This window comes from Malurus melanocephalus, unplaced genomic scaffold (assembly GCF_030028575.1).
Source record: "Malurus melanocephalus ecotype Western Australia unplaced genomic scaffold, MMel_1.1 scaffold_13, whole genome shotgun sequence".
Taxonomy (NCBI): Eukaryota; Metazoa; Chordata; class Aves; order Passeriformes; family Maluridae; genus Malurus; species Malurus melanocephalus.
In genome coordinates, this window is record NW_026623245.1 from 821574 (window position 1) to 836435 (window position 14862).

Consider the following 14862-nt stretch of genomic DNA (forward strand, 5'->3'; position numbering starts at 1 on the left):
CATCACTTGGCCAACAAACAAACAACAACAAACTTGGCCCATCACTTGGCCAGGGGACCAACCAAGAGGAAAAGGTCCAACAGTCAAACCAAGAGGAAAAGGTCCATGATCATCACTTGGACAAAAGACAAATCAAAAGGAAAAGGGCCATGGCCATCACTTGGACTAAGAGGAAAAGGTCCAGGACCATCACCTGGCCAACAGATAAAAGAAAAAGGCCCACCAATGAAAAGATTTAAAGCAGAGAAACATTCCAAAGGGGCATGAAGCAGATGGCTCATTAAACAACTGGTACATTTTTATTGGAAAGGCAGTGGGCTAGGACTGACCACATTTCCTGTAGAGAAAAAGCAGCACCAAAGGCAGGATAAGAAGTCTGGAGRACAGTTGTGCTCTCCCATGCAAAACCTTGGGAATTCAAAACATGCAAGGTATTCCACGATGGAAAATGGTGATTCTCTCCAGGAGACTTTGGGACCAGGTACAAGGTTACGTTAAAAACCCACAAACCATCCCAAAAAAGCCCAGCTTTAGTCCCCTTCACCCCAGCTGCCACCCTACGCACACGGAGTCGTCACCAGGAATTAACGGTACCCTTTTTAATTGTTTTGTTAAAAATGTCGTCGAGACACCATGAATACAAGTACTGCAGTTACAGCCATACAAAAAAAGCAATACAAATTAAGCAGCTGAATACAAAAATACATTGAAATACATGAACACCACAATGGAACTTGGAGCACTAAATCCCAATCGTGTAGGCGTGGAAAAAAATTAAATAAAAACCTTTTTTTTGTATTAGACAACATAGTTTTCTCCACTTTGAACAGTTACTTTTGCTAGTTATGTACTTCACAATTTCTTCTATGTACAGCATAGAATAAAATACTTTTAAAAGATATGACATTTTTCATCCTCAATATGTGATATAGTCTCTTTTACACTAATATTGACTGCAGGAATAAAAACTGTCCGTGTCTTACATCAACTCAGCGGAAAAGGAGGAGCGACGCTTTCCTGTGAATTCATTTCCGTGGGGTTTTCCATCAGTTCAGGGGTTTGGCAGTCCTGGAACGGCATCTCTCCTAGGAATTCATGTACATAATATTGCTTGGATCTATACAAATGTGGCAATCGGATCTAAGTGGTGGTTGGGAAAGAGGCAGCTCACACATATACAGCTCTGGGGATTTTCCATGACTTATTTACAATGAAAGTGCTTTTCTCAGCTCTAACACGATCCAGGGGGATTGGTTTCCTTTCTACAGGTCAATTATTAGTTTCCCTGAAATTGGAAAAAARAGGGATTCTCTAGAAAATACCACAGCTTTGCAAACACTCGAGCGTACTGGAGAACTGCATGTGGTTCGGAGATTAGCAGCTGAAAAGTGGTGGGAATTATAATTTAAAAATAAATAAAGCCAAAAGAGGTAACCCAGGTACAAAACAGCAGAGAACTGCAATATCCACAACGGTAAAAAGACTCCAAAGCCATCTGCTAACAAAATGGGGAAGCGGTTGGATCGAAAGTCTTGAAAACATCTTTTAAGGATTTATCATCCGACTCCCCGTTGGGATCATTCTCCGGGGCCTGCGTTACCTGTCCTGGCTGCCTCACCTGCCTCGGGTCGCTGTACTGCGGTCGGATTAATCCCGACAGAGCCTGGATTGGGAGATTATGGACGGCAGGAGCAGCGCTGGAGTGTTTAGCCTGAGATTTACTGGTGTTGTTTGCTTTGTCTGAAGCAGCTTCCGCTGATCCTTCCGTGGGTTTTTCTGTGTTGGAGGCAGCCTTCTGCTGGGACGCATCTTCTGTGAGACTGGGCTCATTTTTACTGGAATTTTTCAAAATACTTTTTTTCTGGTTCTCTCCRTTCTCTCCTGAACTGGCTGGAGCCGTGTCCGAGGATGAGCTGTGATCCCTGGGATCGTACAAACTGATCCCACTCAGGATGGAGCCGGGAGTTCCCAGCCTAACACCGCTGGATGATAATTTGGGCGCGTAGGGAGGCARAGCATCGGGGTCGGATTTCGGAGTYGCRGCTTCTGAGGGCTGGGATGAGCTGGCAGCAGCTCTAGCGAGGCGGGGATCAAACTTGGGAGGGTGGGAATCCTTCCCGACTCCGTGGTGAGCATCTGCACTCGACAGTCTGTGGAGTCTGGGATCAACGTTCTTTTGCAAGCGAGGATCCCCCAGTTTGCTGGAGCTACTGGCATGGGAATCTGTGGATGGATCCAAGTAGCCACCCCGGCCCGCGAGGCTGTTTTTGGCCTTGGCAGCGAGCCGGGGATCGGCTGGCATYGCGTTGGGATGCGGATCGTTCTTCAAATTCCGCAGTTTATTCAGTCTCTGGTCGGCAATGAGCGGAGGGAGAGGTAAATTGATGGAAGAGACGGGGTCGGGTTTAGGCAGAGGGATTGGGAGCAAGTCCTCAGGGGCCCACACGATGTGCTTGGCAAAGTTGGGTTTCATCAGGGTCACATCCATCTTAATGTGGCTGAACTGGCGCAGCTGGGAACGGGGATCCCGTAATGTGACACCTGGCAGAGGTTCCAAAGGAATGAGGAAAGCTCGTTCCCTCAGCTCTCTCTCTGAGTCCTCCTCATCGTCATCCAGCCCTTTCTGCTTGACTTTCACTCCAGTATGGGCGTGGTGCAAATCCAGCTTGGCCCCGGCCAGCGAGGAGCCAGGATGGCCGCCCTCACTGACCTTGTGCATCCGGGGATCGCGGGCCAGCCGGGGATCCAGGGAGGCCGACTCCGAAGGCTTCCTAGGATTGGGCCTTGGAGAGGCCCGGAGTCTTGGATCAGCAGCCTGAGGYCCCACACCTTTGTCTTTGGCCAGCCTTGGATCTGTAGGCATCCCAAGCATGTGCTGCTCCGTGGAATGTTGTTGCCTATTCCTAAAGTTTTCACTTTGTTTCTTTAAGGTTTTGAGGATTGATTTAACACTGCTCCCCTCTTCCTCCTCACTACTGGAATACCAGTTGACATTGTCATCTAAAAATCAAAGAAATTCCACAAAATTTAGATTATTCCAACAAATTATCCCCAGGGAATCCAACGCATTTATTCCATAATGGGAAACTTCCCTGTAAATTCAAACTGAAAAGATCTGATACTAAACCAGATCCCTGTGTTATAAAATCTACAATCTAAAATCACAAAAATCCATTTAAGCAGAGAACTGCCATAAAAAAAACCAAAACATGGAGATAATGGAGTTACAATGCAGCAGAGCTTGCGAGTCTCTCCATATCCATCAATATTAATTTGGGAAAATGACTAGCTTTTAAACAACCCTTATCAGTTCTAGAGAAAAAAAAAACACATTTAAAATCTGATTCTTGACAGGAGAAGCGAAAGTAAAATGGCCCCTTACAGTGGTCTTTAATCCAAGTAAATTACAAATTCGCTGCCTTACTATTACCCACATCCCAAGGTTTGTGGGAGAGGCTGAGATTCAGGAAGGGAAGAAATCAGAATTTTATTTTAAAGGCTATCAGAGAGGGAAAAATATCAAGAGATGCCATGGAAAAAACAGGATCTAGGATGCGCTTTCAGTCGTGGCAACAGGAAACCACCTCTCTGGTTCAACAAAGGATTTTCCAATGTCATTATCAACCAAAGAAACTTTTTAAAAGTGCAACTTGATGCAAAAATTATTCATTGGAGCTAGGATGGACTGAGCCTACACTAAAATCCTAGAACAAGCTGGGAAGAAGAGCTGAAAATACTGAGTTGCTGCTTGGACATTCCCAATAACTGAAGGGTGACACAACGCAAGCAATCTCAATGGATTTGTGGATCATGGCCATTAAGTACATTGAGAATTCCAACCAAATCCTGCTCACCTTCATCTTTACTCATGGCCCTCTGGCCCTGGCTGCTGGCAGAGTCTCCATCTCGTTGGTGCTTCTGGCTGAGCCTCACATACAGGGCCTTCTGCATGGCCGGCAAGAAATCCGGGACATTGATGCCCTGGTTGTGGCCCATGTGGCCACCCATGCACTCCGACTCACTCCCACCAGGATGTGACTCCGGACCCATGAGGTGAGCCTGGTGATCCGTAAATTCTCCGTGCCATGCTCCATCTGCAGGACAAAACTCCAGTTAGCAGTTATCCTAGATAAATGTTTACAGGCTATAATAAATACGGAATCATGGAATTGTTTGGAAGAGAGCTTAAAGCACATCCAGTTCTATGCCATGGGTAGGGACACATTCCACTAGACCAGTTTGTTCCAAGCCACATCCAACCTGGCCTGRAACAATTCCAGGGATGGGGCAACCACAGCTTCTCTGCCTCCCCATCCTCACAGAGGAGGATTTCTTCCCAATATCCCATCTCAACCTAATGCAAAACATGACTTATACAACRCAACTGAACAGCACCAGCTGAAAAAGACAGAAGACTGAAGATATTCCAGGAAGTTTCTACCCAAAGTTCATCCAGCAAAAGTCCTTACCTCCAGAATTATTGGTTGGCTGGAAGTTATGCACAGCTTGGTGGGAATAATAGTTGTCATAGAAGTCGGCYGGGTTCTGCATGGATTCGTACTCCCCGGGCATCTGCTGGTACTGCGGCCCCGGGGGACAGTGATTGTCCCTTGGCATGTTCACCATGTGTCCTTGCACTCCAGGGGAATTGTAGGATCCTCCCATCCCAGGTGGAGTGAGGGGTGGCCCACCCTGCTGCCCCTGCATGGGCATTCCAGTCTGGTTCTGCGGGCCCATGTATCCCGGGGGAACGCCCTGCATGGGGGGGCTCTGCGGCATTCCTGGCCCTTGAGGGCCTCCGCAGGGATGATGCCCAGGAGATCCAGGGTGCATCGGGGGCCCGTTGTGTCCTTGGGACATGCCAGGACCGGGCCCTGGACTCGAGCCTGGATTGTACATGTGCTGGGAATGTGGGTCATTGCCCTGGAATGGCGGCCTCGGGGGTGACGCACTGTTGTAGAAGTTCGGCGGCCTGGAGGCAGAACAAAATCAAGGAATCAAATTCTGGACCTACAGACACTAACAGTTGGCTCTCTCCTCCCCCTCCCGGTCTTATTTGACCTAACAATGGATAAAATCCCCAAAGGAGCACCATTATTTTACAACTACATCCATTCCACGTTCCTTAACTTGGTCAGAAGCACATATTTTCCAGTATTTCCTTATCTCGATCAGTTTTGTTTTGCCCAAGAAAAAGCCAACTACAAATGGCTTGGAGCAGGGAATGAACTGCTCCACCTGCTGATAGAGATGCCATACCAAGAGCAAACCTCCGGAAGGTCAGGCCTAAATTCCCCTCTATGAAAACCATGAAACAATTCTGGTATCAGCTATCTGGCAGCCCCTTAACTTAGTCCAGAACCCTGACAGGAACAATGATAAAAGACTAAATGATAAATATCCAGGAGAGTTCTACCCAGAACTCCAACACCTACTTCTTCCCAATTTTGTGTGCCAAATCCACAGTGGGCTTCACGACAATTTCAAAAAGAGATGGGATTTTCTTATAATCTCCTGAAGGATCTTGGTAATTTTCCATGTCCGACTCAGAGAAGGGATATTGCTCTGGTGGAGTTGGCAGGAGTCCGACCCCTGGCGGGGGTTTGGGAAGAGGAACAATGCCCCGTTTCCGGAGTTCCTCCAGTTCCTTCTCATCTTCATTTTGGGGTTCCTCCTCGTTATTCAAAACCTGAAACAAAGCCATGTGGCAAACATTCCATCAATTCTCCAGTATTCCAATTCAACTTATTTAAATTGAAATATTCTAATTCAATTTTATTTAAATATTATTTCCATATTAAAATAAACAACTTTCCTGTTATCTGCTACAATACTGTTGGATATTGACATCCAACTCCAAGGAATTCTAAACCCGTTTTTGGGAGCTGTCTTCCAGGACACCAAATCCCAGCCAGKAAAAAAAGCATTTCTCTATTTCAGGAAAAGACCATTTCTCACAAGTCCACTTCCTTCAAACAGGAGTGGAAGGAGTTACTCCAAGATTCCTCAAGTTTTTAATGTTGGACTCACATCCCTTTTCTACTTAGGCCTGGTGGGCAATGACTGGAGAGGGAATATCCCACTAAATCAGAGCTCAGGATTTCCCAGGGCACAGTGAAAAGGTTCCTCCATCCTTTCCCCACTCTGAGTCCAGCAATCCCGACATTCCAGGTATCTGGATGTCTCACCTTATCCAACAGCTCCTTGGTTTCTGCAGTCAGGGGAGCATGAGAGAATTTGCATTTATCTCCTTGATAACACTTTGCTCCTGTATGGTAGAACTTGCAGGGGAATTCATGTGAGGAAGGAATTAAGGATTCCGAACAGTTTGGGAAGGCTTTTATAAAACCCAGCTGGGAGCTACCCCTCAATTCTTCACCAGGAATTCACCTTTAAGTTAGGAATTTTGGAAGCTAATAACCAACTTACCTCTTACTTCCATTTAAAATTTCTGTGGCCTTTGGATTTAATTTTSTAACTGTTGTTAATAAGGGGAAGGCCTCAATTCCAGAGTTAAACACAAAAATAATGACAAAGAGGTACAGCTCAGGAGTTTAAAARTGTGTAAATAAATGTATCTAAAGTTTCAGGGATTTTAACTTAAACAAATAGAAATAAAATAATGGAAATTAAATTTTTTAAGTATTTTTAAAGGATATTGTGCAAATAAATGCAGTTCTCTCCTTTGGTGCAGTAACCCTGGATGTAAAACTTGCAGATTTCCTTTTTCTTTTCAATCTCTGCATCATGATCAAATTTACACTGTTCTCCCTATAAATAAATTGGAAAAAAAAGGAAAAGCCATTATCCATCTGAAATTCTGAGTAATTTAATTCCATAGTGAAAGAAGAACATCCTCCTCAGCTGAATTTAACTTTTTCATCTTTAACAACACTAAATTGCATTATAAGCAATAAAAACTGTGACTAGGGGCTCTGGATATAGAGAAAATTCCTGGATTGGAATTCAAAGGAATATAAGTAGTGGTGACAGAAAACAAACAATCTTACAATTCCTCTTCCCTGCCTCCACCTGAGGATCTGCATTAAAAAGGCATTTAAAGAATATTTTACTGAATTATTTTCCAGATATTCTAYTATCCATTAGGATTATTTTGCTGCATAGGAGAGTTGGGTATTCTTTTAAGATTTATTTTCCTGAAAAAGACACCAAGTGCTCTYTCAGTCCCTTTTAAAACTGAAGGTGGCAGCAAATACTCATCTGAGCCAAAGGCATTTAAAGGCAGCAAGAAAAACATTTCCCATTGTTTTCAGTTTTATTCCCACCATTTGGAAAAGAAACAGAAAATTCCACCTCTAAAATCCAAGGAACTAAGTGAGAGGCATTCAGTGATTAAATTGGGTTTTCTAAGAAATCCTACTTTTGAAAGAGGAATTGTTTAGCACCACAAAGAAATTCCTTCAAAGTTTCAAAATTAGAAGGAAATAATTTGATATATTCAGGAATTGTTGCCTATTTAGGGATTGCAGACTTGGGAGATTTGATGTCATTGATATATTATCGTTCTCAGGGTAAATTTAGGATGTTTTTATTGACTATATTATTAAAAACATAAAAATTTAGTATTATTTAAAATGTGTAACAGATGATGTTTTTCCACAAATAATTCCATCTATAAATCCTCAGCACATCAGAARTTAAAATAYTGATTTTCAACACCCAAGYKTKSYTTWAAWYMRSYWAAAAWTWATTTTAAAAAGGGATTAAATTTACCTTAATGCACCTCCCTTCAAGGAAATATTTACAGATCTGTTTGCCCTTGTGCTCCACCGTGTGCTGRTTGATGAACTCCTGGCTCATATTAACCCATTTCTTCACTGGTTTGCCATCCTGGGAAAAAAATCCACATTTTATCAGTTCCTATTTGGAGCACTGGTGATCCAGACATTTGGAATAAGGACTGGAATTCCAGGTACCTCATGGAAGCCATCAGATCCTTTATTGCCGCCTCTGCCCCTCCCGCGATCTTTGCGCTTCAATTTCTTTTGCATTCCACGCCCTCTTCCAACGTTGTAGTTGTTCCCTCGTTGGGAAATGCCTGGAAAACAGGRATGACCTATTTAAAGGATCACAGAAATTAAGGGAAAATAGTTCTCTCATGGCRTCAAAGAGAGACAAATGGAATAAATTAAATCCCTCCCTTTCCACYGTTGGGAATGTTATCTCTAACCAGCCCAAATATTCCAGAAAAGCCATCCCAGGCAGCTTCCCTCATCCAGGTCTTCATCCCAAAGTACCACCAAACCTTCCYTTACCTTTCTGGATCCCTTTCATCCCCTGTTTCTTCACTGGTTCCTTTGGGAATGGAGGTCCCAAATCCCCACTGGAAGTCTCTTTAGCTTGTCTGTACTGTTTCAGCTGGTCAGCAAAATCCTCATCCTTTTCCTCCTCATTGTAATTCCCAAAGTTTTCATCACTGTAATGACTGTAGTCATCATATTCCTTACTTTTGATACTTTTTTTATGCTGCATTTTCTGGGAACTCATGTAATTCCCTGACACATGTCCATGCTGTAAGGAAAGGGATTGCATTAGAAARCAATTTCATATTTCCAAACCCCATCCCTCCCAACTGCTCTAAAAATCAATTTTGGGGGCTGTTTCATTACCAGATTTGCTCAAAAAAGCATCAATAATCAATAGAAAGTCAGTTATCCAATAAAAATCAGTAATTTTGATTTACAGACTCAGAAAAGTSAGGAAAATTGAGCTCCCAAAAAGCAGAATCAACTTTAGATATTGAAAAGTGCCTTTTCAGGAGCTGTTTCCTCTCAGTCCAGTCCAAATCCAAGGCAGGCAATAATAAAGATTCCTTAATAATGAAGATTCTTTCATAATTGAGATTCCTTAATTCCTACCAYCTTATGGAGGAAAAAATGGTATCAGGCTTATTTTCTGCCACAAATCCTGCTTTACATCTGGGAGGCTCCTCAGGGAGACGAGAACTAGATGTTCTTCCAGAAATCTGGGAGAACGGGCAAAACAAAACGGGCAAACTGGGATTGAGCCAAACATCCACAGCCACATTGTTTGTATTTTTGGAATGTCACCAYACTAAAGACCTGAGGAATGAGTTTCAAACTCCCTACCTGACTGAAGGAGGAATCATAATCCCTGTAGGAAGAGCTGCTGCTTTTTTTGTGGGGCCTTTCCGTGCGCTCCACGTCGGAGTCGTGGCTGTAGTCAGAACTGTCATCGCTGGAAGGGGAATTATGCTGGAARAAAGAACAAAATAGCTGGAATTTTGAGGGAATTATCTTCTTTCCATAAATATAATTAGCACAAAAGTGATAAATTTACATTGTGCTCTTATCCTAAATATTCTCAAATCCCTCTGGTTCAGCTTCCATGACCTGGGCCTAACTCTCTGAAGATTTAAGACCAGTTTAAATCTTAATGGTAAAAAAAAAACACTTTAGTTCTTTCTCCAATTCCTTGGATTCTTGTCCTGGACACCCAAAAATCAAATCGGCATCTCCAAAATGTTGGGTTTTTTTCCTAACCTTATGCTTGTCCCGTCTTCTCCTTTTGGATTTTTTCTTTTCCTTCTCTTTTTTGCGTTTTTTCCGGGATTTCCGGTGGCCTTTATCAGTTTTCTGTTTATCCTCCCCTTTTGAGCCATGTTCTTTCACATCCTCATAGGCTGCATCATCTATTTCCCCATCTTCCAGCTCTCCATCTTCCCTGAAGGAGGAAAACCAGGAAGACAATAAAATTGAATGTTATTATMCAGCTCCCCTGTCACTGGAAATAAGCAATTAAGAAGTCCAAAGCAACCCCAAGCTGTGATTTTTGGGATAAATGGATATGCCAGGAAGAAGACTTGACTGCTGTATGTCCTGGAATTTCTTGGAATTACATTAATCAAGTACAGCTGGAATATTAGTATTCTGAAACACTTGCAGCTATCCCCAAAATTCACTTATGTTTTGACAATATCAGCTAAACTCATTCCCTCAAGGATCAATTAAAATATCCTSTTCCATAAAATACCTACTGAAAATACTCATTGGGAACAGAGCTGCTCCCATTTCCCAGTTCCTTTGGGAATTACACTCATGGATTTCCACTCCTAGGATACATCCAGCACTGGAACAACTTTCCAGGTAAATCAATCTCAGCAATACAATCCTTTGGATTGCATGGCAGAGGGAAGATTACAAAAGCTGTCTAATCCCTAAATTCTTTCCACAACATTCAAGCATTTTCCAAACACTGAGCTTCAAGAACGTAAAAAGGTAAAAAAAGAAAAAGAAGAAAAAAGATCAACTGGATAAATACGGATTGAAAAGATAACTGTCAAAAATGCACAACCTATTGGAAAATAAGTTATTTTTCAAGGAAATGCCAGGGCATGAATTCTGATTTAGAAGCTTTTATTCCCATCTAAATCCCAAAGTGGTGCTGTGTACCAGGAAGGGAGAGCAGAACCTCCCCCTTTCACAAGTTCCTCCTTCTTCCCCAATCTCCAGATACCTGGAGCTCAATGGATATGTGAAACAATCCCAGAAAACATTCCCATTGAGTGGATTCCTATAGCATCTCCCAAATGGATCAGAAAGGCACAGAATCTTCCAGAGAAATGTTCTTCCAGAGAAAAGCAGCTTGGACAGTTCCACAAWTATTTGGGAAAGGAGAATCAAAAACCCCAAATTCTGCTATTTTCGTTCCATTGCTAACCTTCAAACCTGGACTATAACTCCCCTTCCTTGACCTTACTTCAGGTCATCCTTAAAAATAGAATTCCTTAAACCCAAAGAAGATTTACTCCAGAAGCTTCTTAAGTCCAAGATCCAAACCCAGGATGCATTTTCTGAAATATTCTGGCAATTTTTACCCTCAAACATTATTTAAGTTTTTAAATTTTGGGTTTGACTCACAGCTGAGAAAAAGTCTCATTTAAAAATAATTTTATTTCAGGTTAAAATTCCCTGATAAGATAACATCTTAGAGAGCTAAATTTCCCCAAATTTTTARCTATGGTGCTGCTAAAGAAATTAGGAATTAATAAAGAAAGTAACTCCAAATAACAGCAAATTTTTGCAGGAAAAATCAAATAAAACCAGAGGGGCAGTTAGAAGGAATAAAAAAGTGAAAGCAAACTAATTACAACTTATTTTCTGGGAAACCTGTCACTGATTTGTGTGTAAATAAATTTGCCTCAAACTTCTTCCTTCCCCTGCCATGGATTTACCCAAACAGATCTAAGAAATCCTCACTAAACCCTTCCAGTACCCCTGCACTGGAAGGCTCAGACCCTTCATCACCAAAATAATGTCAACGACAGGAATTAACTAAAAATAATTAAAGAATTCAAAACATTCCTGGCTTGAGAAAACTGCATTAAAACAACCTTCYAACTTGGAATATTCAAAGTGTGAACAGAGAGGGCTTTTTGCTGTTTTCTACTGMTCAAAAACACCAATAAAATCCAAGACTTTGGATAAACCAGGATTAAAACAACRTTCCAAGTTGGAATATTAGAAGTGTGGCCAGACAGGGACTTCTTATTATTTTCTAGCAAGTAATTTCTTTATAATTCAGCAGATCAGCTCRAATCAAACTATTAACAGAATTCCTGCTGCACAAATCGATTGGGAATAGCGAGGTTCCCAGTATGGGTGTTCCCTGAAGTGAACTGGTTCTACTGGCCCTAAATATGTACACCTGATGTAACACAAAAATCTGGAGCTGGGCCTTTTTTGAAGTGAATTAACTTATTTTACACAGCAAAACTTTTATAAAAACTACAAATTATGATCTCCCAGGTCATGTTTATTGTTGCTCTTCACCTCATAAATTAAAACATTATAAAGCAACACTTGTAAATTACAATTCATTTGATTATTACGTGGCACTTAGTGGGTCTATTTCACAATTACCAGTGTCACAACTGGTTGTACTGGTGGGAACAACTGGTGAGAGGATGAGAAATACAAGCTGGAAAAACTCAGCTCCCAGCGCAACCCGGACTCACTCAGGCTTGTACTCAAAGACTGGAAAACCCCAGATATTTTCAACCCCTGAAACAGTGAAAAGCCAGAGTCTCAATCCAGGAACTCCACAGCACAGCTCCAGAGATCCCAGTGGATTCCTGGTGTGCWCTCTGGTTGGAAAACTGAGCATGACACAACTTCCCCCCTTTCCCAAGGACAAGCAGGAAGGGGAAAACAAGAACCAGGAGCTCTGGGCTCTGCCTTGAACTTGCACTAAAYTCCAGGCCCATTTTAGGGATCACTTCCCACAGACAACCAGGAAGCAGAAAACATGTACCAGCAGCTCTGGGCTCTGTYCTGACCCTTGCACTAAATCCAAGGAGCACTTTGCGACCATGTTCCAATTTATAACACGAACTTGTGACTCCTCCTCCAGCAAAGAAACAGTTGCATTTACCCACAAGCCTTTTTCTTTTTTTGCCTGTTTGTTTTTTYCCCAGTGTTTTCGGGTCCTCTGAAGTACCACAAAGGGTTGTGAAGCTGTGTGGGGGGAGGCCAAGCTGTGGGAATCCCAAAACCCCAGCGTTTTTAACTCCTGCAGCTGTGTCAGRAATGCTCAGGGTTGATGGAGGCTCAAGGACTGGTAACTGCCACCCTGGCACAGTATTTTTGGAACTAGTTAGGAAGGCCAGGGCTGCCTGGAGAAAGGATTTGAATTTCCAGCAGCTGCAGGAGAGAAAGGGAGGGAGGGAAGGAGGGAGGGAGGAACAGAGGTCCTTTCACCAGAACAGGACTCTGGGTTTCTGCGCATGGGGATTGAGAGGTGGCAAAGATAACGTCAGTCAGCCCTTAATCTGCATAAAAAAGATCCAGTTAAATGTGTAAGGTGGAATCTGGCAAGAAAATGACGTTAAATATGGCTCTAGTGAGAGATTGTGGTATCAACAAAAACAGCCAAAAATAAAAAACCCGCCCAACTCGAAGCACCCTTTCCTGCCTGAGACAGAGAACAATGGTGACATTCAACAGACACCCCCTGGAAAGTGCAATTTATGGAAAGAATGGCAAACAGTCCCCCTTCCCAGCCAGAATAAATCAATGAAGATGTAAAAATGCATGCATTCCAAAAGGAAAAATTAAAACCTTGCTAAAAAATGCACTTTTAATGCAGTGACACCCCCCCTCCCCTCCTTGCATTCACCACCACCACCACCCCTCTCCAGCCTGAAGGTGACCTGCCCCCCAAAAACATCGTTAACCCCCTCAGGCACATTAACAGAGCATCATCATCATCAGCATCATCAGCATCATTACCAGCATCACCCCACTAAGTACCACCATTATGAGAAGCGGAGAGAGAGAAGAATGTTACTCGACCTTTCGTCCCCTGCATGTTGCCTGTCAGAGTCGGGCATGTTTGGGTCAAGAACTGGGTTTGGGGGTTTGGAGAACAGGCTTTCAAAGGCCATTGTGCCTGGCTGTGGTGTGGTGAGGAGGAGGAGGAGGGAGGTGGAGGAAGGCAGGGCCCCGCCGCTGCCCGCGGTGCGGAGCGGCGGGAGGAGGCGGCGGCGGCGGCGGCGCGCACGGCCGCGCTGGGGGCGGCTCGGTGAGGAGGAGGAGGAGGGAGGTGGAGGAAGGCAGGGCCCCGCCGCTGCCCGCGGTGCGGAGCGGCGGGAGGAGGCGGCGGCGGCGGCGGCGCGCACGGCCGCGCTGGGGGCGGCTCGGTGAGGAGGAGGAGGAGGGAGGTGGAGGAAGGCAGGGCCCCGCCGCTGCCCGCGGTGCGGAGCGGCGGGAGGAGGCGGCGGCGGCGGCGGCGCGCACGGCCGCGCTGGGGGCGGCTCGGTGAGGAGGAGGAGGAGGGCCGGGCCCCTCAGTGAGGAGAGATGATGAAGGTTTGCACTCACGGTTACTTAGTGAGACACTAACGGGCACTCAGCGCCCGGGCCCGGCCGCCCCGCGCGGGCGCTGCGGGGAGGCGGTGGCGGCGGCGGCGGCTCGAGCGGCAGCCCCGGGGCACAGGAGAGCGGGAGGACACACACACGGGGGGAGGGAGGTGCTGCTGGCCGGAGATGGCGGCCCTAATTCTTCCTTACAAACATGGCGCCCGCGCGAGGCACTCGCACAAAATGGCGGCGGCGGCTGAGGGAGGAGGAGGAGAACGGCGGCAGCAGCGGCGGCAGCAGCGGCGGCAGCGGCCCCCGGCGCTTTGCCCGCACACGCTCGCTCAGCGCCCGCGGCCCGCACACGCCGCCGCCGCCGCCACAGCGTCTTCCGCGCCCGCCGGGGCCGCGATGGGGCCGCGATGGCGCTGCGTCCCCTCACGCCGCCGCCGCCCGCCGCGCTCCTCCTTCTCCTCCTCCTCCTCCTCCTCCGCCGCGGCCCTGGGCCCGCCCCCCTCGCGTCGCCATTGGCCGCCGCCGCAGTGTCTCGCCCGCTTATTGGTTTCTCGCCACGCCCGTCAATCCCGCCGTGACGTCACGCACGGGCCCCGCCCACCCCCGCTTCCCCTCGGCCGCCGCCGCCGCCGTGCGCGCGCGAAGGGGGCGGGGTCTCGCGGCGCGCGGCGTCACGTGCCCCGCGCCCGTCACGTGATGGCGGCGTACCCCCGGGAATGGTGGAGGAAAAAGGGGGGAAAAGGGAGGGAAAGGGGGAAAGGGCGGCGGCTTCCGCCTGGCGAGAACCAGGACGGGCACCGGGAACGGGAACGGGCCTTTCCTCCCGCCGCTGCGTCATGGCCGCGCCCCCCCTCACGCAGTGATTGTAGCGCCCCCTGGCGGSGGATGTGTGTGAGGGGAACTGGCCCCGCGTCATTAATTAGTAACACTGGTAATTAAATCAAGAGTTGTGTCCCCAGGGCGAGACAAAAGTGTTCCCTGGAGTGGCGGGTCGGGTCAGAGCGTGACAA

The 14862-nt window shown here is 45.9% G+C and overlaps 1 protein-coding gene across 2 annotated transcripts; it reads right to left on the bottom strand.

Annotated features, from left to right (window-relative positions):
• Positions 1-584: 584 nt before the first annotated feature.
• On the bottom strand, positions 585-13565 carry ZC3H6 (zinc finger CCCH-type containing 6). Of its 2 annotated transcripts, none has more exons than XM_057381786.1 (12): positions 13335-13565; positions 9525-9705; positions 9111-9236; positions 8277-8532; positions 7938-8077; positions 7735-7851; positions 6658-6771; positions 6189-6296; positions 5436-5689; positions 4470-4972; positions 3855-4094; positions 585-3000 (listed from the first exon to the last, which is right to left on the bottom strand). In XM_057381786.1, the coding sequence occupies exons 1-12, from the start codon at positions 13424-13426 to the stop codon at positions 1499-1501; spliced, it is 3633 nt and encodes a 1210-aa protein (XP_057237769.1). In that variant the 5' UTR covers positions 13427-13565; the 3' UTR covers positions 585-1498. The 2 variants fall into 2 exon arrangements, with proteins under 2 accessions (XP_057237769.1, XP_057237759.1); XM_057381776.1 differs by having other exon boundaries at positions 7938-8059; positions 13335-13563.
• Between the last annotated feature and the right edge of the window lie 1297 nt (positions 13566-14862).